Source organism: Coturnix japonica, chromosome 2, assembly GCF_001577835.2.
Source record: "Coturnix japonica isolate 7356 chromosome 2, Coturnix japonica 2.1, whole genome shotgun sequence".
NCBI lineage: Eukaryota > Metazoa > Chordata > Aves > Galliformes > Phasianidae > Coturnix > Coturnix japonica.
This window is the reverse complement of record NC_029517.1, coordinates 60928346-60955849: the sequence shown is the minus strand read 5'-3', so window position 1 is coordinate 60955849 and position 27504 is coordinate 60928346. Positions and strand designations below refer to the sequence as shown.

Below are 27504 nucleotides of genomic sequence, written 5' to 3'. Positions count from 1 at the left end.
GTAACTAAAATTATATTCATCTAAAAGGAAGATATACAGTAAATCAGTGTGATGACTTGATATCATTTTCCAGCATCCTGTGAAATTACCAATGCTAGAAAATACAGAGTTCAGTGGGAGGTGCTGAGGCTGACTCAGGAGCAGTGGTTCCCTCACTCCCACTCTATACTAAGTCAACACTCCAACATGCTCAAAGGCTTACGTTTATATTGGTAGTATCCTTCCTGTGGGAAGTAAGCCTGTGGCTCATTCACTGTGGTCATTCATGCTTCCATTTTGGCAGGACAAATATTGGCAGCACATCAGACACCCTGACCAGATCTCAGCTATGTAAGCACATTTCTTTTTCCTTTAGTTTCCATGCAGCTTAGCACAAGTCAATGCAACTTTCCTACACAGTATGCTTTTTGGGTCATTGGTACCTGGGATCAGGAGTAGGTTAAATACTTGTAGTCTGCGTAGATCATTTATAAAGTGATCAAATAGTATTGGAAGGTTTTGAGAGAAAGATCTGGTAGCTTCTGCTTTCACGCAGTATTTTAAGATGCAACTTGCCATGGCTGCTTTTCATGTACGTATGTTTTTTAACTACCGTCCCTTTGTAATTCTTGAAAATCTGATTGAATGCAAACCTAAGGTGTTTGGTATTTGAAAAGAAGATGGCTTGAAGAAAAGCTATTCCATTTCTCTGGCATCTTCTAATATCTTTTATTTAACCAGTAAAAGTGCTGTTTATTTATTTGGGAGGGAATGGCTTTTAGTTCAGCTGCCAGAGCATTCTGCTCGTGTTCTTGGCTCAGCCAGAGCAGTACAGTAAGTTTTAAACATGAAAGGATTTTAAATGTCCCAAACCATTATAAGGACTTCAGGAGATAAGAGGGGTGGGGAAGACGGTTTTGAAACCTGAGAATATTGAAATCCTGTGGGAGGGCAGCTTAACATTTAGTTTCATCACAAACCTGTAATTGACAAGGGCCAGAACAGTACAAGGAATAGGAACACAGAGGCTGAAGTAGTGGTGATCACTGACTGGGTACTTGGAGTGGGTGTGCAGATTTTGGTGTGCAAAGGAGCCTTTTTGTCACACAATGCAGCAAGATCTTGTCCTGACCTTGCAAATTAAAGTGTAAAAACAGTGTATACGTCTCAGCTGGAATGGTTGTATTGTAATGGATTTTGATTTATGTCCTAAGAGATTTTTGTTACGGATAAGTTTGTATCATCGTGAAGTCCCGAGTAGCTTTTAAAGTTCAAAGAAGATTACTTCTTTGAGTATCTCATTTTCCTTCAAAGCTCTGAGTAAGAACACACGTCTTTATTTTGAAACAGTGTAGATAGTGATCTAATGTGTACATATTACATGTACATTTGCCAGCCTTCCCTTGCCAAGCAATCTTTGCTGACATACTCCAATAGCATTTAGAATTTGTGAGTTGTTAAGAGGTGTGGTGGTGATCCTGCCTAAATATCACTGAGGCATTTTGCTCCACACCTGCAGAAAGCAAAGGTGTGGTGAGATTTGGCACATGAATTGAGCACTGGCATAATTTGTCATACTGTACTATTACCGCTGTGCGCTTTAGCTTAGATGCTGTAATTAGTAAAGGTAGTGTTTTTCCTGAGATATTCAGTTCTGATGACCAGTGCGGCACTTCTGGGGAAGCAACGATCTCGATATCTGGAAAGAGATTAGTTTATCTGGAAAGGAATATACATGTTGTTCTCACATCTACCAGTGTGTAGTTTTCCTTTGAATGAATCAGATGGTGAGCATTTCTTAAGTAACCAAGGTAGCAGTTAAAACCAAAAATATGAACAATAGCCTGAATTTCATATAGCTGAACAGTACATCACTGTGAGGAATGGTTTATGTGCAGATTACATGCACTTTAGCATGTAATCTCTCAAAGGGTGTAACTGTGTCACCTACATAGCTGCTGAATCAGAAAACCAATTCCCGCTCCTGAAGAGGAGCCACACGTGGATGTGCAAGAGCAGCATGTAGAGGAAAGGTTCTCTTTTAAGAAATCAGCGTAAACACTTGCTATTTCTTCATGCAGCTCAACCACAAATACTCCTGTGTGGTGGAATAACCACTGTTTCGTAAGGCAGTTGATATTTTCAGAAGTTTCAGCAGTGAAATGCCCAAATAGTCACTTGTGTACATGTACTGGCAATCTTTGCTGTTCACTAATCTGCTTGGCCCCTTATTTGTATTTCTATTTAGGATGGGAGTGATCTGAGCTACCTGACTAAGTGCACCAAGTCTTTGTCCTGGAACGCAGTAACCCCTAAAGGGGAGCTTGGAATAGATTTTTCCCTTCATGCTGACAAAGATGGGCAAGACGGAGTGTCATCTGTTAATATCATTTGAACATCTCTTATCAGTGCCTTCATCATTGCAAAGTTTTCCCACCCTTCCACCTCTCACACTCTCTGCCTGTTGCATAAAGCATTTTAGTCTGTTGAGACCTGGTGTGCTTTTTACATGGTTCAAGTTAGGTTTTATGGCTCTATTGTATTTTGGGCTGCTGTATCTTGAGACTTCCTGCCTCTTTCAAAAGAGCTTAACTCCAGATGTGTGGCTTGAAACTAGTGGCACTGTTACCTTAAATTGCTCTAGACTCTTCTTTCTTCTTGGTCTATCCCCCTTCATTTTCCAGACCCCTGGGCATAGCCTCAGAGGCTCTCTTAGTACCTCTTGATTTTGCAGGTGCTAATTGTTGCTCTAGGAACATAGACCTAGCTGTAGACAAAACCTCTTTACCTTGGACTCTGCAGCACAGGGGAAACATTTGACTAGCATATGGTGTGCAAGGAGGGGCCAAGCCCTTGCTCTGAGGTTGGAGAAATGGCGCTGATCACCTTCCATTCCCTATCTTCTGCAGACACATGTGGAAGCAGATTGGACTAAGTATTTGAGCAACACAGGAAAAAGGCTTTCCTCCCACTCCCAAACCTTTATTTCCCTGGCATTTGCTTTCATAGAAACAGAGCTTGACCCCAGATCTGCCCTCTTGCTTCACTACCTTAAGAAGCTGGTAGAGACTGCTGAAGGACAGGGAACAAAAAGTGAGGGTAGGAACAGTTAGCAGCTTGGGGAAGGGGCATTACTGGAGAGTTACAAACTGCCCACAAGAAATGAGGCAGCAGAGAATCAATAGGAAATAGTCTGTTACGTACAGTCCTGTGAAAGTTAATGGTACCTCCATAGCATCCCTTGTCCACCTTTAATTCCCATTTATCTGCCTTCCTTACAGGAAGGTGCACTCATCTGGCACTTCATTATTTTCCCTCTCTCCTACTGACCTCTTATCAGAGCCACAATTATTAAATCTTACTTATGTGGATGCCTACATGTGTGACGTGGTGTAGGGAGCCTGCTTTGGCAGGCAGGTTGGACTCAATGATCTCTAGAGGTCCTTTCTAACCCCTACAATTCTGTGATGCTGTGTGACTTAAGGAGTCAGCCTTCCAGTATAAGGACTTGCTCCGTTCCTGTTGTTGGTATGGTACCCATATTAGAAGTTCATTGCATTGATTTCAGACTGTGGGTTGCTATTGCTTACATTTAGCAGAAGTGGCAAGGTGCTCTGTGGGTTGAAAAAAAATATGTAAAAGCCCAAAAGTAGTTTGGGATCCTTTTTTCATCAGGAGTACCATGAAACTGTGAGTGTTTGCTTGTGTCACAATGCAGTTAGACTACACAGAATTAGAGCCTTTAACTTGTGGCATTTAAGAATATACTAGTTAGGAAAAGAGGCCAGGTACAAATGATTGCACATAGTTATCCACATGGCAGCAACATGGAGCCAAAGTATAAATTATGCTATTGGGTCTAAAAATGTATAGTGTGCAGCTATGTGTTGTCTAGCCTTTGCTCTTAAATATTGATAAATGTGGTAGGAATTTGTTGTTCACATGGTGACTAGGCGCTGCTTAGGATTTACAAGGATAATCTGTAGACGTTGGTTCAGAAGTATTAAAAGTGAGGACAGACAACAAGAGCTTTGTGGACTGTGGGAGATAAAATGAAGAACTGGCATGATTTATTCTCACCTGCAGCTAACTCAGTTGGTAAGAGATGGTAAAGCCAGTCTAATGGCTTCCACTACTGCTATGCTAGTGACATTTGAATTTATATTAAAATCAAATTAATCAGAAAGCTCTGGGTTCTCCAACCATGCAGACAGGCAACAGTTGATTAGGGAACGTTCTGAGCTATCTGATATGTCTTTGAAGTTAGCTCTGCTTTGAGCAAGGTGCTGGACCCGGTGGTTTTCAGATACCCTTTCCAGCCAAAGGTACTGGAAATCACACTAATGACCTGAACTTTGGGATATCAATTCTTGCAAATTGCTGACTTTGTTCAAGTGTGTAATTTTACTTACATTCTTGTCTATTTGGAGAATTAGGACTAGAACAAGTGATAGGACTCAAGGGCCATATTTTCTCATCTTTATAGAAATTCATTATGTTAGTTATCTTCCTGCTGATATAAGACTGCAGGCAGGCAAATAGGTGTGGTTTTTGTCTCTGCAACTCACTAGTCCACTGTGCTTCTTTGATTTACTGCAGATCTATGTGGGGTGTGGTGACAGAGCAACGAAAGACTCTTACGGTGAGTCCTAAAGCTGTGAGTCTGAGCCTTCTTCTGTAATTGTGCTGAAAGTGATGTTGAAGATAAAAGGGCATGAGATAGCAGAGAGCCAAAGGTGCAGTGCTGACCGTTTCACTTCTGTGGGAATGGAAACTTTGCTTTGCTGGGTGATGGAGGCCAGATATCTGTCACTAGCCTTGGGGCTACATCCAGGCCTATCCTTCCTGTGCTGGTTATCAGAGAAGCTCATGCTGTACCTCAGATACGGAAGGCTGTTGACTCTTGACTGCTAGATGAATATTTCAGTGTTTGAGATCAGAGGATTCCAGTGTCCATTCCTTTGTGGATATGTGGTTTGCCATGTCCCAAAACAGTTCCAAAGTTTTAAGATTTTGAAAACATGGGGCTGAGAATTCAGACTCTTATCTTTTCTTGTTTGTGTATGAGGGATGGACACACTGCACAGCTGGTTAAGGAAGTGGCTCCTGGAGACAGAAACACTTGCCTGTTGTTGTGAAGGCAGAATGCAACAGAAATCAGGTGTCAGGAGTGTTATCTGTTTATACACACAAACAGATACACTTTTTTGCATCTTTTGTGTCAGGAAAAGTATAATTTAATTGATAAGAACCTCAGTGCCCTAGACATAGTGCAGTTTGGGAATAAATCCGGTGAAAAATAAATGTCCTGAGGATTTTAAATACTCTGTTTCCACGCCCAGACCAACAGAAAGTCTGTGATGATATTAAACATCATTATAATTCTTGTAATAGGTTTCCCTGCTTGTTATCTCCTGACCTGCAATTGACTAATTTACAAGAAAATGAAGGAAAGCATTTGAACTATTTATGCACCAGTGAAGGTGTTGTCATGTTATCTTCCTTCTTTTGCAAGATCCTGTTTGCTAACAGTAAGTTAAGGCCCTAGGTACTGCCAAAGTATGTGTTGTGTTATCTTGTGGAGGGGGAGAGCTAAAACAAGTAGAACAAGCAAAATGCCTCCTTCAGACCTCATCCACTGCCGCACTGTGGGCTCCTTCATAGGCTACACCTTTTGGTAGAGAAGCACAGAAAACCTCCTGTTATAACACGTTCTTTTGCTCTTCCTAATCTGGTAATACAAATCAGGCTCTGTAGCTAGTGGGTGAGCCACAATCCAGCTGTTGTCCCATCCCATTGCCTGAGGTGTCAGTGCAATTGGGTTGTGGACTCCCACAGTCCAACATGGGTTAGGCATCCTCATCTGAAAGCTCTTGGCTTCTGAAACTTTTCTTCTGCAGCTGCAGCAGCAACTAAAGGAGAATTAGAAAAATTTGAAAGTCAGCCTCTTCCAGCCAGTGGCTGGACTCTTCTCACTCTGTCCCTGTGAGGGTACAAGCAACAGGTGGGAGAAACAGAAGCTTTCTTGAACAAACCCAGCTCCTGTAGAAGAGCCCTCCAGGCATGGTACAGGCACAGAGAAGTGGCTTTGAGACAGTGATTTACACCATGCTCAGTTCTTCTCCTGCCCGAGCCAGTGGTGCTGCCCCGTAGCTACATGCCACCAAAGCCTGTTCATCCAGCATGCCAGCCCTGGTGGGTCACAGATGGGACAACTGACTGCTATTGCTGTTAGCTATTGGTTTATTTTGTTCTGTTGGCAATGAGCTGTTCTTGAGGAAATCTGAGCTAAGACAGATCTCTGGGTGTCTCAGTGGCAGCCAAGGTCTATCCCAACACCCCAGCAAGGACCAGGGCAGCAGCAAATTGGACACACTGCTCCAGATGTGGTGTCCCAGGTGGTGCTCAGGAAGGAGAACTAATTTCTTCCCTCACTATGTTCTTTTAGCTAATGTGGACCACTAGGTTATTAGAATAAGTTGCTATGGGGGACTCTCGTTCAAATTCTCACTCATTAGCACTTGTTCTGCAGTTGCTGCTAGGCTGTGTGTCCATGCTTATTCCTCTTATTCCGTCATTCTTTCCCTGATACGCAACCTTGCTGTACTTCAAATACTACAAATGAAATGTGTTTGCTTAAACGTGCTTTTATTATGATTAAAGGAACAAAGGAGCATATTCGCAAGACCCATTACATATGGATACAAGGAAAACAATTTGAATAGTAACATACAATAGTTGGTCATAATGATTAAGCCAAAGTTTAGGGAGAAATGTGAATTACAAGATTTTTATAATGCATCTTTAGAAAGTGAGGAAGAGCCTTGTAGTATCAGGAACGCAGAAAAAACATTTTCCTTGTCAGCACAGGAATGGTTGGTGACAGTTGATAGTTAAATCTGAGAGATTTGGTGTGACTAATTCTGGAGAGCTTGGTCATACAGATACCTGGCTTAGTTGGAAGGCTGCATTTTTTCCCCATAAATCTTCTGCTGATGTATCAGGTTGCATTTTTTATGATGACTCAGTACTGTAAGTCCAGATTTCATTCCCTTAACCATTCATTCATGAGTTAACAGTATTACTCTGTGTAAGGGAAGGGTGAAGTGCACCTGTTCTCATAATGTAATTTCTTTTTCTTTTTTTTTTCCTAGATAAAGCCCTAACTTTTATAAAGTCTGGATGCAGCAGAGAACATGCTTTTCATTTTACCCCTGATACTACAGTGCTCTGGGTCTTGCTGAAAGGGACAGACTCTTTATACTTTCTTCTTTTTAAGGGGAAACACATCTGCCAAAGAGGAGAATGGCGTTGGTTTCGATGTGCTTGACACAGAAGAGGAATGGATGGTCAGCCCTAAATTCTTCAGTAGCATCCACTCCAGCCTCTGCTGAGCCTACCACATCTCTGCCCGCTTCATTGATTTCTGCATATGCTGCATGGACAGCTTGAGATATCTTCAGGCTCCCTACTGAGGAGATGCCAGACAGATTGGCTGAAGAGCTGAACAGGTCAGTAATTCCCATAGCCATTAAGAGAGATGTGAGGTTGTATTTCTCCTCCATCTTCATGCGAGGTAAGTACACTTTGACCTTCCTCTCTTCCATAATACTAGAACTGGTCCATTCAGTCAGTTTTTCAAAGCTGATTGTAGACTCAAGCTGCAAGGAAATGACAATGAGATCCATGGGATCATGACATAACTTCTTTCATGGCAGTGCAGTACTAGTTACTATTATGTGGTTTTTTTGTGTACGTCTTTTAAAACTGATTGCTCTTTTCATGGCAAGCCATGCTCAGCATAGGCTATTGCAGGACCCACTGGAACAACTCTATGCTTCTATGCAACAATCACGTATTGAATCATAATGAAATTTGTGCCGGTTAAATGTTTTAGGATAACTGTGTTGAGAAGAGCTTTGCAACAATGTGTTTTTAATTATCTGAAGCCAACTTCTAGGACCATACCTGCTCAAGGCCTGAGACATCATCAGGCAACAGCACCAACATGCTCATTGTTCCACTGGCAAATGGAAGCTCCAGGATCTTCATTTTCTCAGAAGCCATTGATGCCACTTTAAATGAACCAATCTGGTGCATCATCTGCACAGGTTTGCTTTCTTGCTGGAGATCCAAAAAAAAAAAAAAAAAAAAAAAAAAAAAAAAAAAAAAAAAAAAAAAAAAAAAAAAAAAAAAAAAAAAAGAGAATATAAGATGACTGATTGCTCTCATGCAGGAAGCCTTTCCTAGGAAAAGTGGGAATCTCTCAAGTTATTTCTCAGGAGCCTTGCAATGTCATGAATAGTGTGGAGAGAGAGACATAAGGAAAATTCCCTGGTTTTGATATAGTGTCTGAAAGAGATGCAGACAAATGAGCAGATACGCTAATGCAGTTCCATATTACAACATGTCTACTCTTCATAAATTCTAGCTGACATCTTTAAGGTATGCCCATATACCTCAGTCACTCTGAAAGGTATTGTTTGCGTGTCTTCAGCCTTAAATGCTTTCTCCCACAGTCCCTTGAAGGCAATGGCATTAACCAGGACCATTGCAGTTTGAGAATCCACGGAGCTTGGCTGAAGGATGTTTCTGATAATTCCTTTAGGAATGAACAGGAAAAGAGAGTTGTTAATCACATTGGCAAGCACAGGGTAGATAGTGTAGAGTTTGTGGGGAAGAGGATATAGGGGCAAGGACATTGGTTTGTTTTTGCAACTGTTCTTCCAAGGTTAATTTTCTTGTTGCTATTTTCAGTAACTCTTGTTTCTCTCTCTATAAAGAATCACAACAAAAGATAAAAGACAAAGAGATTTGTGTGTCACAAAAAGGCTAAACCTGTGTATTTTGTAATAAGGGGAAGAATCACTGGCATCTCTCTTATCCCAGAATGGTCTCCAACCCGAACAGTACCAAGACACATAGATATTATATGCTTCAATCAAAAGGAGTGATTTTGTATTTTCATCTTGTGAATTAAGTATTCTTTTAGGCTGGTCGAATATGGTGACAGAAGGGAAAATACAACAGCTTGCCCTTACCGTTTGTCTGACTTTCTACCCAGGCATTGATGAGGCCTCTGGCTTGATCTGCAGCTGTTTGAAAGTTGACGGATTCTAAGCCTCCTCTATACAGTTCCTTCACACATTGCAAGTATTCCTGTAAGGCAAGAGTATTCAGCTTTCAGATATGGATTTTAAAACATTTGGCAAATGTGAAATGCAAGACTGAAATTAACAGATATAAAAAATATAGTAGTGTAAAAGGCTATTTCACACTGTATTACTATATGCTATGACTTATAGTGCATTTAGTAGTGTAATATGCTATAGCTGTATTGCCGCATCGTAAGATTTTACATTCTTTTACAAGCCTTGAATTCTCTTGAAGACTGTAGAGTTTCAGGTCTGTTATAGAGAAATGTTTTTTTGTCCTCAATTCCATATGCAAAAACAACAAATAACAAACACTAACAAAATTTTATTAGTGGAACATAGACTTCTGTTTGTTTTTGCATTACTTTGGCATGGAAATACACTCAGATCAGATTTTAGAGCAACTTACCGGCACGACTGTGTATGTCTCTTGAGCATAAAGTCTACTGGCAAGGCTGAACGAATAAGCATCATTTTGTTTGGTGATTTGGTTGAGTATGTCTCTAAGTGAAGAGTGAACATTTGCAGATGTGCCACACTGAATACAAAGAGAAAGAAAGATGCTGTTATTCTAGTCTCACTACTTAGTAGATTTTACACAGTATATGTACAGCGTAAAGTAGTTAGGATACTTCTGTTTACAAAACTATTGTTTGTTCTGACTGTGTTATTGCTAGTAACTACACTGACGTGGTCCTTTTCTAATATATACAATTTTGTGCTGTTTTTCTTCTGTAATTCCCTCACACTTTTCTCTAGGGAACTCCTGACTTCCTGCTGCAATAATCTAGCTCCAGCAGATCAGGCAGGCTTTCTTTTTCCAACCTGACTTGTTCATCCAGAATCATCTATCTGTCTTGCTTAAGCACACAAATATCCGCAAGTTTCCTCATTCACATAGTATTTTTGTCCTCAGTTTTATCTTCTGTTTGTTCTGAATCCCCTGTTACTTCCTTTCTTTCTCTGTTCTTACGAACAAAGTGTTGTCCTAACTGCTGGATTCAGAGCACTAGCTGCTCACCAGGGAGGGCCTGGAACAGCTAAGAGATTGCTTCATCTACTGGATTTTACTTCCGTAGGAAAGGGACATGGAGAAGGAGGTGAAATTGTTTCTGTACCTGAGCTTCAATACTGTCTCCGAATCCTGGAAGTTTATCAAAGTGAACAACCTGTAATTGAAAATAATAGTAGCTGAAATAACGGTTATGACAAAAAGAAGTTATGTGATACAGTTTCAAGATCTCTGGCTAGTGCATTTGTGTAACACTCTGGGAGCTGGAGGTGGTCACACTTTTAGATAATTCTGGTTCCAGATTTTCAGCTTCTGAGCTATGCAGTTTCCAAGGGACACTATCATATAATTTAGTGCTGTGGCTCCATTGAGAAGGATAAAGGTTTTAATCTTCAACTGTAGGCTCACCTTATTTATCTGGGTCCTGGTGCTGTCTTTTGCACCTAGGAAGACCATGGCCAGAGTTGACAAGATGGCAAAGGGGGAGTAGAGCATGTTGTCATTGGCATGGTGGACTTTGAGCTCCTTGAATACATCAAAACAAAATTCCATGCTTGCTGCACCGATGGAGCCCATGGTGAACTCTGAGTTGTCTAGAGCAAACAGAAGAACAATGAAAATGTAAGGATGGAATGCTGTACATAGTCCCATGCAGGGTACTCTATCAGAGGCTACAGCAGTAAATTACGGGCAGTTTTTAGTCAATTAAATGTAAACAGGTAGTTTTAAAGTAATTCTGTTGTAATGTGTCTGTTGCTGTACCCAACTCATGCTTGTTCAAAACCATATTCATAAATGTATTTCTTCATGCATTTGCATTTGGTTATCTTTCGGGTAGCGAACTGTCTCAGAAATCTTAGATCTACATGTGGTTTCTGTTTACCATTTAAAAGCAGCCAAACAAACAGTTGCCTCTGCGTATTTTCATTCAGTGAAAGCTAGTTCAGAATTCTACTTCGTTCAGTACCTCTAATCAAAACAAGAAAATACAATCTGATAGGCTTGCAAAGCTGGAAATTCAAAGGGCAAATTTTGTTAGACTTACTCTGGGTTGGGACAGATATATGAGAAAGCAGGGGCTTGCTGACTGCTTTTTATTTTTGGGAAATAAAATAAGTAAGTGCAAAGAAATACCTGTTTGTTGCACACTACTTGCTATCAGTAGATATTCAAAAATATATAAACCTTTGTTTTAATGATGGAAGAATAAATAGGGAATTAAATTTGTATGGTTTGTATTCTAGAGAATATTCACATTAAAATAAGCCCCCAAAATTCACTGAACACCACGATTTTGCTCTCAGTGCACTCTGTAGGGCTAGAGCTTAATCAAGCAAACTGCAAAGCATATCAGATAGTGAATGACAGGATAAGATATTCTGAAATTAAAAACATACTTTAAACACAAAGAATAAACCTCCTGACAACAAGCACAAAGAATAAACATCCTGACAACAAGCAAAATTATTTTACACATAATAAAATAGTGCAAAATGCATACACAGGTGAGAACTTTTAAAGAGAGTATTACGCAGATGCTTCATCCTTAAAGGTATGACACGTAACACAATAATTATTCATTTTTATAAGTTTAGGCACAAGCAAGAACTAAGATAGAGAGAAGGTAATTTTAGAGTGTTGCTTACCTTTTGAGCCTGAGCACTAAAGGCAATACAGCTTTCCAGCTGTATGTACAGAGACTGGCTGAGCCCTGCAGAATATATAGCCTGAATTGGGACCCACCCACAGGTTCCCTTCAAAAGTTTGACCTTTGACGCCATAGAAATAATTTAATGGGATTGGGTCAGATTTTAGTTTCAATAGGTCCATTTTGGATTGAAGGGAGAGCAAATATTAGTTTTTAATTCTGGGTAACAAAGTGTTTTCTGCCAGTTCTTCTAATCCGTCAGGATTGCTGGAGAAAAGACTGAGAAATACTGTTCATGTTCCATTGAGCTTCAGTTACAACCAGATAATGGGATCTTAAAACAGAAAAATGTGGGAACCTTAGGGATGGAAAACATAATTAGCAATTATTAGTTAGTCTGTTTATTACTATGGTTGTTATAACAGACCAGAAGTCTGTTTCAGTCAGTCCTTCTTGAATGTACAACATGCATCTAAGCCATGCTAGGCAGGAGATAAGTGAGAACAGGACTTGACCTATTATTTTCTTGACAAAATAGGGGAAATAAAGAAGCATGTATGTGAAGAAACCAATTGAGATGAGAGTGAAGAGCAGACAAAATCTTTCTGTAGTTGGAATATTTAAATATATCTTTTGATGGGTGTAGACGCTTTATAACAAGCTTTTCTTCTGAGGGAACTGCAAAACATAGCTCCATTCAAAGCAAAATAATACTCAATTCCAAATGAGTTTATGGTATGAACTTGCAATGTTCCTCAGAGATCTTCCATGATCTTCCAGCCTAATGGCCTGGCAGATGACAGAGGAATTGTGAAATTCAGCTGGAGGAGTGTTCATGGTTCGAGGGACAATCATAATATACAATAGCAAATATATTTCAGTTATAGAAGCTTTTGTTCTGTATTGAAATAATAGAATTGACAAACAGTAAAGAAACCATTCTGACCTCTGTAAAACACTGTTTGATTTAAAAATGGGGGAAAAAAGTACAACATAATTCTTCAGGACATACATCGCTGCAGTTTCTGTTAAGCAGAAGAATTACTTTCCTATACCACTAGCTGAAGATTAGTCAGCGTCATTTTCTTTTCGTTTCTCTCCTTTCTTTTGTGAAAATTAATATACTGTACAAATCAGCATTCTCCTTGCCAAGTCTGAGGACTAAAGCAAGACAAGATGGTAGTGGAAATAATATCTTTTTTTTTGCTGAATGTCTACACCACAGGTATCAGCTGATTTTTTTGTTTGTTTGTTTCATTTTGTTTTTAATCATGTCTGCTGCTTCTATTTCAGCCACTAAGGAAGTCTGAAAACCTTCCCTGCTTTTTGCGATGATAGATGTGCTGCTTCTCAGTAGATGTTATCTCTATCTATGAAATATATATTAGTCTGTAGAAAGAAAAAGGAGATTGGGAACAAGTCTTTTCAGGTGCACTTCTCCATAATCCGGAGTCAATCAAACACTAATAATCTATATAGATATACTACATATATAATTGGAATTTGCAGATTGACACAGATCAGGTAGTCCTGTCACACTGAAGTATCCTGGTGAAATAACATGAAAAAGAGAGACTGTTCTGGCTCTTGCTAAGGCAAGGAACTGCTTAGACAGGGAAGTTCTAGAGATGACATCCAGCATGAAAAACATTCTAAATACTCGAAGGTATCAAGTCTGACTTGACAGACAAGATCCAGAATAACTTCTGTCTTAATGCTACAGAAACAGTTGAAGGTATCCACCATGGCTGAAACTGTCTCAGCAAACAGCAGGTCTGGTCAGAAAGGACAAGGTTTTTTCAAAGCAATCATGCCATATATAGTTAAGCAGGTATAATTAATAAATAAATATATATATTTATATATAATATAATTTAGTGTCTTTCCTCCTTTGGATGTTATGAAGAAGTACTTCTTTAACAATTCACCATGATCTGTCTTAAGAGTAGTGAATAACAACAGGCTGTTTCTCAACCAGTGTTTGAGTGTACCAGTGAGCCAGAGCACTGATCACCGTGTTCCCTCTTTTGTGTCCCATAGCAGAGAGGATATCCATTTCATTTTGTAGCTCAGCAAGTTGTAGTGGATGATGAGTTATGGTAGTGAAGGTCTGCAGGAATGGCCTCTGCGAACAGAGCCCAGCAGCTGATGGTATATCACATGAACCTCAGTTCTGTGCCATTATTTTAACTCCTTATTCCTTTTCTGTTCAGGGTCACTTTGAGTTCATGGCTGTTTTTTTGTGTTTTTCCAATATTGGTCTTCCATTACTACATAAGAGACGGTATATCTGATTTAGTCAAATCTGCCTTCAGAATGTCCCTGAAGCCCTTCTTAGACAGTCTCAATTCTCCTTCCCTTAATCTCTTTTATCATACATGGACCACATACCTGTCCAGACCTGGGTCATATGTCCGTCTTTTCACTAATCTCCTGTACTTTAAGACATACAAAATATCAAGAAAATCAATGCAGTTATGTCAGTTATCACTGTCACAGTATTGTGCTGCAAATACAAGAATGATCCCAAAAGTTTTTTTTTAAAGCTGCTCTATTTGGCTTCCACATAGTGTCCTTATTCCAGACCTACAGAACAGTTTTCTATTTGACTTGCAGAGCTTTGTTTTATGTGTCTTCTAAAAGCCATTTTTTTCTCTACAAGAAGTAGTTGGTGGTTTGAAACAATAAAGATGAGGTGTGGAAGATGAGAATTTCTGCTTCTCTGTCAGATAAGAAAGATATCCTACTCTCTTTCCCAATGAAAGGCCAACTGCAAGCAACTAAAATGGAACATGAACAAATGAGGTCTTGATCAAAGCAGGCTGTCAGCATACCTGCATAGCTGGTTTGACTTGGATACTAGAGAGAGTAAGCATCAACCTTCTTGCAGTTGGAAGGCTACCTGGGATAGGTGGGAGTGGATTGCCCTGCCCCGCACAGCTGTGCAAAGGAGTACAAATAGTTTTGTCACACGTTGTTTGACAATGCTTGTCCAAAGAAAAGGTCAGCTAAGGCTCTGCTGCCCTTTCCTATGCCAGGCATTTCATTGTGGACCTGTCCCTAAACCAACAGTCTCATGAATAAAGACTAGGAGACCTGAAAGTAATAAAAGTACGCTTTATCCAAAAGGATATGAAGTCCAGGTGAGCTCACAGGTCAAAGCCTCTTATCCAATCACTAAAATCTACTCAGAACTTGAGATTTTGTTCTCCTCAATTTTGACATTAGGAAGGAGTACAGTAATTGTTCTCTGTTTGTTGCCTATTGCAAGTGTGGAAATTGCCTTTTCTTGAGGGAAAGAAGCAATTGTTCATGGAGAGAGAAATTATTTTGCTCAGGTTACAGATGAATGTCTAATGGGTTGCCATTGCATACCTTGGCGCTGTAGCCATCAATGATGGTTTTTCTCTCAGCTGTTTTATGAGATTGTGTTGTTTCCCCTGTTTGAAGAAACTCAGGTGACTTGTCAGGCTCCTTTGGATGTGAGTTCATGGTCCACCTGGCATCTTTCTGAAGCAGTGCATTGCCATTCTGAAGAGACTAATATTGTTGCCTGCTGTGCTGCTTTGGTCTTTGACAGACTATGACAAGACTGTGAAAAAAACTATTCATCTTTGCTCTTAATTCTCAGTAGGATATCTCATATCAGACCTTACATTCATTTTAATCTGATTTAGCCTTCATTGTACAGTTGATGATTTTGTAAACCTTCCTGTAGATATTTGATCTGATGTTGGTGTGGTCTTCATGGCATGGCATTCAATGATTACATCCTACTGGCTAGTAAAAGGTTGGGTGGGAGAATTTTCCCCCAAATCTGACAGCCTTCCTCATTGTTACTGAATGAGTTGTAGCCTCACCTACATCTAAAGCCTTTCACGTAGGAAAATAAAGCCTCTTTAGGAGGAAGAAGAAAACGGTGTCCAAAGAATAGTCAGGGTGGTTGAGGAAGGTTTCTGATTTGAAAAAAAGGACACGTTTTCAGAAAGGGGAAGGATGAGAACCCAAGAGATTACAGTTCTCTGTAGTTATTGAAAAGGTAGATTGCCAGTGCATTTGTTCACTGTGATGCTTGTAAGAAAGGGCACTAAGACTCTGTATGTATTGCTTAATGTACCATTTGTTGTGCCTAGCATAAAGAGAGAGTAGTATCAGTAATCTTACATTCCCTCAGGGAACCCCTATCTGTTCAGTGTCAGACAAACCTCCAATCAAGGCATGATTGAATAGATTGATTGAATAGATTGAAGAATATAAGATGATAGGAAAAGCCAGCATGGATTTATCAAGGACAGGTCTCTGCTGATCAGCATTTTCATCTTCTATGATAAAATGGCTTATTCTGGAAACAAAGGCAAAACAGAGGATATTGTATGCCTTGACTTTATTAAGGTCTTCAATATGATATCCCAAATTATTATTGTAACAAGATGGGAGAAACATAGACTGAGTCAGCAGACAATAATGTGGATGGAAATTAGCTAGGTGCCAGCAGCCTTCCTTCTGCACTGACCATAGGGTCTGCTGGATTCTTTATCTCTCCGTGTTCTCACTTCTGTCTCCCAGCTGGTGCTGCAGTTTTTCTTCAATCTACTCTCACAGAGGTGCAGCCAGTGTCACTCATGGCTTAACTCTGGCTGGCAGCAGGTCTTTTGGGGAGCTGTCTAAAACTGGCTTTGATCTCACATATGGAAGGTTTTTGGTTTTTTTTCATAAAGACCACCCTTGAAGCTTGTGCTGTACTGAAAACTTGTTGACCAGGTGGGTCCATAGAGACAGGGCAGAGCTGAGGTCAAGCTGGGAAGCAAGTCTGCAAGCTGAGATCAGCAGGCCCAGTATCTGAGCAGGGCAGGGCTGCAGGGAGGTGGATGCTGGTCTTGCTATGGCCTCATTCCAGCAGGAGTTGATGGTTCCAGCAGGCTGAATTGTGGTCCTGGGTGTGGGATACCTCATGGGAGGTCAGTGTCCTCAGAGCTCAGAAGCAGCCTCCCACCTTTCTGAGCAGAGTGCATCCTTCCTCCTTACAGAGACCTGGGCTCAGGAGAGGCTTACTTTAGAGAGATGCAGGGGCTGTGGGTGGTAGTGTGCTGCTTTAGAGCCAAGGCAGGGACAGAAGACAGGAAAGGAACATGGTACAAGTGGCCCTGATGCAAGTAAGGGAGGGTCACGCTATATCATGAGGAGCCCTGCTAGAGATGGAGAGGAGAGCCTGGCAGGATGGAAAGGGGCTTAATCAGGAGCCTGGGCTGAGTAAAGGGTGAGTACTGTCCAGAGATCAGAACCCAGAGCAACGTGAATCCCTCAGGAAGTTTGGAAGTGACAATGTTCTGAGGGGCCAGAGGGGCTCCTTAGGGATTTCCACACCTGCAAACAAGAGTCCAAATCACAAGGAAGTATCATACCATGGGACACATCCATAGTCAAGCCAAGAAATCATTTCTTAGGTCAGGATTAGGATCAGGTCCAGCAATCACCCAGCAGGTCACTTAGCAGCAGGGCACAGCCCAGGTCACACTAGAAGTCCTTGGCCAGATTATGGGCACAGCTGTGTTTGAAATGGAGACTAGTACACACCATTCTAGTACATCTAACATAGCATAGGAAAGAAGTGAAGGTTCAAGGCAGACCTAAATGGAAAATGTGGGTCCGTAGGGGTAGGTAAAGGCTCCAGGTGAGGTTGGTCATGGCACTTAAAGGCTTTGTTTAAAGCAAAGCACTCAGGGCTTTGTTACCTAGTGATGAGCAAAAGAGGTGGTACTGGGGATTCAGCAAAAGTTTGGGTCTGAGTTCAATTGTGAGCAGGCTTGGAGAGAGACACACATACAGATTTCCTTAGAGGGGGACCGAATGACTAAGGCTCAGCTGAACTGGGCTTCTGTTCTAAGTAACAGTCTTGACTTGGGGAGCGTTATGTAATTTGTTGCTATTTAACATAAAAATTGCTGATTCAGGGATTGACACAAAACAATGAAGCAAACTACAGAATAGATGCTTAAGCCTTTAATCTCCCTTTTCCCTACTCACTTCATCACTTCTCCTTCCCTTCCTCCTAGTTTCAGCTTCCTAGTTGCACTCTCTTTTTCTCAGTCCTTTCAGTGATACAGTAGGCAGTGTAAGAGGCTGGGGTCAGTATATAATCTATATAATCATTTCTGTCTGCCAGTGGTTGCTGCTTACTAGATTCTTCTGCTCTAGTGTGCTCCCTGGGCTGCAGTTCTTCCTGGCTGTCCTTACTCCAGTGTTAGCTGCCTGCAGGATGCAGTCCCACCAGGATGATGGTGACCTTTGTTGGTTGCTCATGGCTGCAGTGCCTTAGAGGTCTGTCCTCTGGCATGGAGCACCACCTCCCAAGAGTGTGTCTTTCCCTTTGTTCCCAACATCCCCTTCCAGATATCTCCTCTGCTTTGTTTCTCCAAACATACCTCTCATGTCCCCTTTTTGTGTTTCTAAAGTCTTTATTTTTTGGGTCTACGTGCATGTCCTCTGTCCCTAGCAGCTGCCACCTTTTCTTAGTTACATTTGCTATGTATTACATTTGCTAATGTACATTAGCAATGCTGCTACACTTTCTAATTATATTTGGCCTTAAGTTGCACCAGGGTAAGTTTAGGTTGGATATCAGGAACAACTTCTTTACAGAAAGGGTTGTTAAGCACTAGAATAGGCTCCCTGAGAAGATGGTTGAGTCACCATCCCTGGATGTGTTTAAAAACTGTTTGGATGTGGTGCTCAAGGGCATGATTTAGTGGAGGGCTGTTAGGGTAGTATGGTTAGATTGTGGTTGGACATAACGATCTTTAAGGTCTTTTCCAACCTGAACAATTGTATGATTCTATGCTGGAACAGAGGTGCCATGTGCTTTTCTTATTAGCTGAAAATCTGGTGCACAATGAGTTGTTTTGTTTTTACAGAGACACCTGCAGCTGACCCTGGGCATTTCAGGGCTTTGTTGCACAAAGATCACCCCCAATACCCAAACTGAGCCTGTTTCCAGTACAGACTGCTGGGCCCATGAGAACAGTGTATGTGGGAGAGCTCCTCCAGTGAGGCTTGTCATTATTGTTAAAGCTTACTCTTGTCCCCAGTGTTCTAACACTGTTTCCTGTTCCATGACTTATATAGCTAATTTTATTTTCTATGCATTTATTATTTGCCAGTGGATATCTCTTCCACAGTTTTCCTTTTAAAATCATGTAAGATTTCATCATCCCCTCACTTGGGGGAAGCATTAAACTAAGTATCTTGATTGTGACCCTTACCCAAGCTACTTTGCCTGCCTGCACCAGGCCAAGAACCTCACTGTGCTGGAGGACCCTGTAGTGCATAAGAGTCCCTTTGGATACCAGTAAAGAAGACACTCAGAAACTGTAAGGCATTGGTTAAAATACAGTTTACTGGAGCTAACACAAGAAGAGAAAATGAGATAGCACAGATAATTTCACATCCCTTCAGAAGCTGGGAATCCTAAGTTGTGCAGTTTTGGACAGAGCTTTAGTCATGGCAGATTGCATAGATCCCATCCATCCAGAGGTTCACTGGCATTGTAATCTACATATTTTGTTAGAACATTTGTAGAAATAAGCAACACTTTTGGGCAAGAATGTATTTATATGGATCCATGCTATTCAAGATAAAGAATGTGCCAGAGGCATCATCACCTGTTGCCATTCTGGGGCCATATACGTGGGCTTAACCTTCTGGTTTGATCTTTGGCCTACCCAATCACTACATATTTCTCTGGAAATTGCTGAACTATGGCTATAATATTGGGAAATTTAGCATTTAATCCCTTATCAGGCCCTTCTAGCCTTACTGTCATGGTCTCCTTCCCTTGCTCTCAGTCTGCCTCCCTTGCTGAGCAGATTGACACTTGCTGTTCCTCAGCAATAATCTCTGCAGTTTATTTTCCAGACTGAAGAATCTTAGATCATGAGCCACAGGAAACACCAAAGTGAACTACTGCTCCATGTCCAATCAGTATTTCATTTCAACACCGAAGTCTAGTTCAAGAAAACTGTGCTTTCCCAAGTAACTTTTGAGAGCCCAGAGTAGCTCTGGACTAGGATATTCTCTTGAGTGCTCTTCCTCTGGTAACTATGACTCCGCATGGGGAGTCTTGTAACTTCTGCCATAGATTTGGTTTGCTTAGAAGAAGGTAGTCAAATATGTGGAGAAGTGCAGAATAGATGCAGATGGTCTCCATATAGTTCTGTGATGGTCCCTTCTCCAAGTGATGTGAGAAGGGAACGTACACTTAGTCCAGAGAGCACCTCTATTGAGGCATTCAGGAGTGTGATTGCACCTGGCTGTTTTCATTCCATGGACTAGCAGTAATGCATCTCTAACAGCACTGGGAGAGTATGAGGTGAGGTAAACAGACAGAAGGCAATGTCTTGACATAACAACTTCAGTCATGGTGTCAGGGAACAAAAAGGACTTTTGAACGATACCTGAACCTGGGATTCATTTCTGTTATCCCATGCTGGGCTTCAGAGCCCATAGGCACTTTTGTAATGCCCTCCTCTTTCTGAAAGCTGACAAACATCACTTTTTATCCTTAGTGACACCTAATGGCCTTTTAAAAACAAGTCAAATGCTGCCATTTCACGGTTAAGACATTAGGTGGACTCTGTGCCTTGAATACCCTCTTGTGTATAGTTCTTGGAATTCATTTATCATTTCTGCCTTGATTTTCTTCATCTTTTGCTTTTAAAAGATCAAACAATTGAATAGCTGTTTTTTTTAGTTCGCACTATATATTAAATACCTCCGTAGTAAATGTGGGTAATTTTACTGTTATTGTACCTAGAAAGTGCAGAGTGACATACCTACATATTTCAATTCCATAACAATATTGTAACTGTTTAGTAACCTTACACACTGTGCTGCTCAGGACATTATTTTACCAGTCCTGCCTTTTTTTCCTTTGCTGTTTGTTAGTTTGTTTGGTTTTAGTTGCAGCAGAACTGTATTGAGTACTTTCAGCTATAAGAGGGAAATAACATAAGATACACAGTAAAACTTGAAATGTCATAGCTCTTAAAATATTTTTTTTCACTTGAATCCTTATGCAAACTGACCCTTTCTGACCCTCTTGGGAAGACCAGTAATTGCATTTATCCATTTTTAATGAGGATTAAATGTGCTTCAGTGCTACTAATGTCATCATTTCAAGTTATAGGTAGTGCTAACATGGCCATGTGTTTGAGGCAGCTCTGAAGTACTGAAATGCTTTTTCAGTATTAATACTGTAATTTGCAATTCTGCATGTGTATCCCAGCAGAAAACTCTGTCCTTAACGCTGGTAACCATTATAATTGGATAAAATACAATCTAAAGAACCTTTACTCTTAAAACTGTGAAATAGCATGCAGCATCTCTAGAAGAATATCACATGAGGCAATAGTAAGTTTCTTCATGTGATTCTTGTCAGCATGAGAAAGCTGAAGCAGTCTACCTTTTAATACTTTTAAAGTTCTATCTTGCAGGCATCACCTTGATGCGTTTACTGAGGACCCTTAGATGATTTCTGTAAAAGTTCTCTGGAATTGCAGTAAATACAAAGAAGTTTGGTATTTCATATGCTACATGAGGAGAAGCTCAATGGGAGAATAGAAGCTATAGGATTTACCTTGATTAAACCCAGTTTTTGTTGTTTTTTTAATCTTAAAGTATCTAGTAACCTCATATATGGTCACATTCTGGTTTTGAAAATAGGATCAACATACCAGCTTGATCACTTCTATCAGTAATTATTACCCACTATATCATATTCTTTAGGTTGTGAAGTACAGTAACCCAGAATAGATATTGACATGTTTTGTTTGCAAAGCTTTTATTAGAATAAATAGAAAGACCAATAACTAACATTCACAAAATCAGTGATATGTCACTGGAATGAAAATGGGAAACTAATATCAATCAGGAAGATGTTCTGTTTGGAGATGATTTAAGAAGAAATGGTAGACTTTCTGTATGCTCCCTCAAAAAAAAAAAAAAAAAAATGTTACACAGCCTTAAAGTATTTGCAGCACAAATAAGTCCAAATGGTTCACTGGAAGACAAATGGTCTGCTGGAGTTTGAAATTTCATCTGCAAGTTGTCCAGGCTTCAGTTCAAAGATGTCTGCCCAGCCGATTCAGTGGAACGGACCAGGATTTTCCTGAAAGCTATTTCAGAGAACTCCTATAGAGAAACCAGATTCTCAATAACAATGGCAGGATTTCACGCACACACATGAAAAAAAGCCAACAACAAAGCACTGGCCCTGTTTCACAAGTTATTCAAGAACACTGGGAACGTATACACCTTGGATATGAGTCCCGACTGAAGCTCACAATAAATTCCTGCACATAAGGATCTGAAATTTCACATGCTTCTTCAAGAATATCACCCTAGAAATTAAAGGCTTTCCACTTTGATGAAATATTGAATTGAGATTATGCTACGATGCTACAGTAAAGAGATTTGATTTCTGAGGGGAAGGTCAGCATTATTTCCAACTCTTTCTATTTTTAGGGAGACCAACATCTACCAAAGAATAGAAGAGTATTGGTTGGGTTGTATCTGATCAAGAAGAGGAATGGATGGTCAGCCCTAAAGTCTTCTAACTCAAGGGAATGCTTTATATTTCCAGTTGCCCCTGTTGAACCTGCTGCCTCAGTGCCTTCTTCATTGACTTCCATGAATGCCCCATGCACAGCATCAGATATCATCAGGTTATCTACTGAAGAGATGCCAGTCAGATTGGCTGAACGGCTAAATAAGTCAGTCATTCCCAAGGCCTTTAATATAGATGTGAGGTTATATTTTTCCTCTATCCTCATGCGGGGCAGGTACACTTTCATGCTCTTCTTTTCCATTGCATTGGCACTAGTCCACTCTCTGAGTTTTTCAAAGTTAATTGTCTTCTCAATCTGCAAAGAGAAGGAGAGACTGAAACACATAAGGCAAGAGTACAATGGACATAACAACTGTATTAATACCACTTGTTACTATTCATTTATTTGTGTGAACAACAGAAGTGACACTTAAGTTGATATTTATTTGTTTATCCTTTATGCTTCCTCCTAATTATAGCCTACATATCATCTGTCTCTGTCAGCACAGCCAGGGGTTGAGAGGACAGCCAAGGGTCTGAAGGCAGCCAGCTCTCACTGAACTCAGAACTGGTTGCTATCCCCTGCCAGGGCCGTACCCGCTCCAGGCCAGAAACCTCATCAGGCAACAGCACCAACATGGTCAGCTCTCCGCTGGCATATGGGAGCTCCAGGATCTTCATTTTCTCCTCAGGCAGTATGGCCACATTAAAAGTATCACTCAGACACATCATTTGCACAGGTTTGCTTTTTTGCTGCAAAACAGAAGTATGATGCAGTGTGAGCAGAGAGCAATTTTTCTGGAGTTTTTCCAGTAGTGGTGCCCATGTCCCTACCTTTGTCATGTTGAAGGGCATTTCTCGAGTGTCTTTTGTATTAAATGCTGTCTTCCATATCCCTTTGAAGTAAATGGTGTTAATAAAGACCATAACTGTACCAAAATCAATGGAGCTTGATACAAGCAAGTCTTTGATCTGTCCTGTGAAAAGGAAGCAAAGCAGTAAGTGCTAAGACACAGCCTGTCTGGTTTGCATGAATGCCTGCAATGAAGGGCATGGTGAGTTTTGCGGGAGTTTGCTTTCATAGCAATAATCAAATGCTGTTCCTTGTTGTGCCTTTTCAAGACATTTTGAGGAGAGGAAGACAAGGGTATAGATTACAGTAGGTAGGAGAAAATATCAGCTATTTTTTTACTTCTTACCATTTGTCTCTTTTTCCACCCAGGAATTTATGAGCTGCCTTGCTTCTTCTGCAGCTGTTTTGAAGTTAACTTCTTCCACTCCTCCTGTATAGAACTTCCTTGCACAATTTAAATATTCCTATAAGCAGAAGAATTGTGTTTGACTGTTAAGAACTTTACAATAGAAGAATGTGAAATGAGAAATTAATGAAATGGAGAGTGATGGTTAAAAGAAACTTCTATCCTTCTATCTAACACTTGAACAAGTTAAACAGCTCTCTTGCTGTAACTGATTCTTTAAGCTGGACAAGGCTACTTCACATATTTAGTTTTGAGCCTTTTGTCTTCAGATAGAATTCTATGTTAAAATTTTGAAATACTTTCTTTATTTTACCATAAAACTTCTGTTCTGCAAACATAATTAAGGACAGACAATACTCATCTTCATGCCCACCTTCTCTTTTGAATTCTGTATTCCTGCATTCATACTTTTAATTTCAAAACCAAAACTTTCTTTAAGAGAGATATTTTGTGTCTAGCTTTAAAAGAAAAATTGAACAAAATATTTTTATCAGTTTCAGTACTCATGCTTTCAAGTCATTTTCCTCCCTTACAAATCACCTTTTTCATTAAAAGACAATTTTTAGTGAATGAACAGCAATTTTGATTGCTCCCTGTAGCTATTGCTGCATGGGCATATATTAGAGAGCCATAGAATCACGGGGGCTGGAGGAGATCTCTGGATGTCATGTAGTCAAAGTCCCTACAGGGGTTGCCTACAACAGGTTGCTCAGGAAAGCATCCAGATGGGTTCTGAGTATCTCCAGAGCCCTTATGCTATTGCCTGGCCCCTAAAAGCCACAGAAAGGTTTGGACTCATTCTGTGCCCAAACCAGTTCCCATTGTGGCTCACAGTAGTGCTGAGTCCCAGTCAAGCCCAGTGGACAGTCTCACTGAGTTAAAGTCACACTTCAACTCACCGGAAGAACTGTGAATGTTTTGTCAACATAGAGTTTGTCAGCAATCTCGAGTGAGTATGTAGCATTTGACCTGGTGATTTCTGAGAGGAGCTTCTTGAACAAATTGTGGATGTATTCAGAAGAGCCACACTGAGGTGATGACAAGAAAACAAGATGATATGTCACGTTAGTTCCTCCTTATCTAGAAAATCAGACCCCAGAGGGCTGTCCCCATCAGTAAGTCAGGCCATGGTGGAATTCACCCTCAGACCTGGGCTGATGATGGTGCATTAAACAGGCAAATAAACCTATCTCCAAGTCAGTTTCTTAGGCTTTAAACAAGCATGAGTTACACCCTCTTTTCCTCCTTCCATATATGTGCTTGGATTGAGAGCATTGCCATCAATTTTGACAGTCTGAAACTGCTTGGAGCAGAGGCAGAGTAGTTCTAGTTTTGTCCTGAAGAGAAAATAGGAACAAATGGAGAGAAGTTATATCTTTACCTCAGAGTCAGTGGCGCTTTCAGCTCCTGTAATGCTATCAAAATGAAGAGCCTGCAAGAGAAAATGCCAGTGATAAAAAAAACAAGCATTACCAAAAATGTTAGGCATTTAAAATTTACATGTGATGTTTGGGGTTTTTGGCTCAAAAACAGAAACAAATGAAAAAAAAACACAGAGAACAAATGCTAGATTAGATGAACTAAAAGGCTGCAAGTGAGCTTGCAGCTGGTTCTTACTTCACATTACCTTCTGAGAAACTGGAAATAGCACTATTTGCTTAGATTGTATTTTTTTCAGTAAGTTAACTTAGTTGTGTATTATGCACTATGAATAATGTTCTCTCTCTTCCTTTCCTCCAGGGTTTTATCTTTTTAATACAAAAATAAAAAGTATGGAAAAAATGTGATCACATTATCTGGAAGGTGTCAGAATTTAGAAAAAATAATACAGTTCCCCATCTAGTTGTCCATCTCATGAATTAAAAGGTGACTTTTAGATACTAAAAAGAAAAGATACTATGTTACTGCTTAGAAGGAATAACAAGCAGAAGTAGAGTCCACTGTCCACTTAACACCAATATAAGTAACTTACCTTCTTCATCTGAGATTCAGTGTTACCTCTTGCCCCCAAATAGACCATGGCCAGGGCTGTAAAGATGCTCAGAGGGGAAAAAAAGATGTTCTCATTGACATGATGGACTTTCATCTCGTTGAAAACATCGAAACAAAACTTTGTATTTGTTACACTGATGGAATCCATTCTGAAATCGGTGTTGTCTAAAGCAAACATTAAAATGTATAAGTTGTATATCAAGGATAAGTCAGTGCACTTGAGTCTTTGTACGCAGTGCAAAGCTTATTTTCAGTAAGTAGAATTCAGTAGTGTGGATTTAAAAGGCTGTTTTGTTCTTGGATTTGTGAGCAATCAAAATCCTGTATAGCTACCAGTTATGTGTAGGCTGGTGACTATTTTATTTGAAACTTGAGTTATCCTCTATACACATGTGCTGTGTTGAAAATATTGCAAAGACTTGCCTTGAAAGAAGCTCATTGACAATTGTTTCTCATCTTATATAGAAAAGAAAACACACAGATTTGTTCTCAGTCTTCATCCATCTGCAACTCCAGATCAGGTTCTTCACTATAGTTTTCAATATCACTTTTAAGACCACTTAACAGATCAGCCCTCTGTGATGCAAACTACAGTTACTGACAATATATAGTGGGTAGGTCTGGAAAAACACCACAAGTTTTTTCTGGGTGTACTTCACCTTCATGTAAATGGAAACCGGATTCTTACACCAACCACTTTATCAAGGGTCTCAAACCTCATCATTACCTCCTTCTTAAAAATAGATTAGGGAAATGGAAGCACAGTGATAGAAAGAAATAAAGATGTACCAAACTCATCTGCTTTATGACAAATGCCAGTTAACTAGTACATTTTCCATTCTTGGTTGACTTAGTTATATCTCACTTTTCAAAGACTGGTCTTTAGTTTTATTGGCACATTTTTTATAAAATCCGCCTTTTAATAAAACAGAGATTGTTTAGTCTTGTTTCATTTGCAGATACTTCACATCTTCAGTACTTAAACATTTTTTTCTGCCTTTTTTTTTTCCCCCTGACATTCTTGTGCAATTTTCCCTGTAGTTTCAGCTCATAATGTTTTATCTAACAGTGAAGGGAAATAAAGCTCTTTAGAACATGAATCATAACCAAAAGGAATGCTTACCTTATCAACTTCACTTGTAATGATAAGAGTACAGCTTCTCAGCTGTACGTGGTACAACCTTGCAGAACTCCTTGAAATATATCCTGTGTAATATCATGACACACCCCATGCTGCCTGTTCTGTGTTTACCAGACCAAATGATGGATGGAACTTAATGTCAGAAACATACTTTTACTTGGTTGAAGTCCATTATTCACAAGAAAGAAGGAAAGGAGGAAAGGAAGAAGAAAGGAAAGAAGGAAGGAGGGAAGGAGGGAGGGAAAGGAGGAAGGAGGGAAAGGAAGGAAAAGGAAGGAAGGAACGGAAGGAAGTGAAGGAAGGAAGGAAGAAGGAAGGAGGAAGGAAAAGGAAGGAAGGAAGGAAGAAAGGACAAGGAAGGAAGGAAGGAAGGAAGGAAGGAAGGAAGGAAGGAAGAAGGAAGGATAGGAAGGAAGGAAGGAAGGAAGGAGGATAGGAAGGAAGGAAGGAGGAAGTGGAAGGAAGGATAGAGGAGGAAAGGAAAGAGCAGAAAGAAAGGAAGAGAAAGAAAGAGAGAAAGAAAAGAGAGAAAGAGAGAAAGAGAGAAAGAAAAAGAAAAGAAAGAGAAAGAAAGGAAAGAAAGAAAGAAAGATAGAGAAAGCCAAGAAAGATAAGAAAGAAATGAAAGAAAGAAAGAAAGAAAGAATAGAAGAGAAAGAAAGAAGAAAAGAAAAGAAAAGAAAGAAAAGAAAGAAAAGAAAAGAAAAGAAAAGAAAGG

General features: G+C 40.1%; 2 protein-coding genes and 1 long non-coding RNA gene across 5 annotated transcripts in view; 1 reads left to right on the top strand and 2 right to left on the bottom strand.

The window, feature by feature from the left end:
* The window catches only part of LOC107309569, a 92330-nt gene that overhangs the window by 47318 nt on the left and 17508 nt on the right, over positions 1 to 27504 (top strand). For both annotated transcript variants that reach the window (XR_001553232.2, XR_001553231.2), the window contains exon 4: positions 7259 to 7490. This is a non-coding gene — a long non-coding RNA (uncharacterized LOC107309569). The remainder of the gene's footprint in view (positions 1 to 7258; positions 7491 to 27504) is intronic.
* LOC107309565 (ovalbumin) lies at positions 6607 to 11851 on the bottom strand. Of its 2 annotated transcripts, XM_015854479.2 has the most exons (8): positions 11793 to 11851; positions 10555 to 10739; positions 10253 to 10303; positions 9544 to 9672; positions 9021 to 9138; positions 8439 to 8581; positions 7948 to 8103; positions 6607 to 7640 (listed from the first exon to the last, which is right to left on the bottom strand). In XM_015854479.2, exons 2-8 carry the CDS (start codon positions 10720 to 10722, stop codon positions 7254 to 7256), a joined length of 1152 nt encoding a protein of 383 aa, XP_015709965.1. In that variant the 5' UTR covers positions 10723 to 10739; positions 11793 to 11851; the 3' UTR covers positions 6607 to 7253. The 2 variants fall into 2 exon arrangements, with proteins under 2 accessions (XP_015709965.1, XP_015709964.1); XM_015854478.2 differs by lacking the exon at positions 11793 to 11851 and having other exon boundaries at positions 10555 to 10797.
* Positions 21627 to 26125, bottom strand: LOC107309568 (ovalbumin-related protein Y). The gene is made up of 7 exons (XM_015854486.2): positions 25626 to 26125; positions 25035 to 25085; positions 24553 to 24681; positions 23594 to 23711; positions 23229 to 23371; positions 22992 to 23147; positions 21627 to 22710 (listed from the first exon to the last, which is right to left on the bottom strand). Exons 1-7 carry the CDS (start codon positions 25821 to 25823, stop codon positions 22309 to 22311), a joined length of 1197 nt encoding a protein of 398 aa, XP_015709972.2. The 5' UTR covers positions 25824 to 26125; the 3' UTR covers positions 21627 to 22308.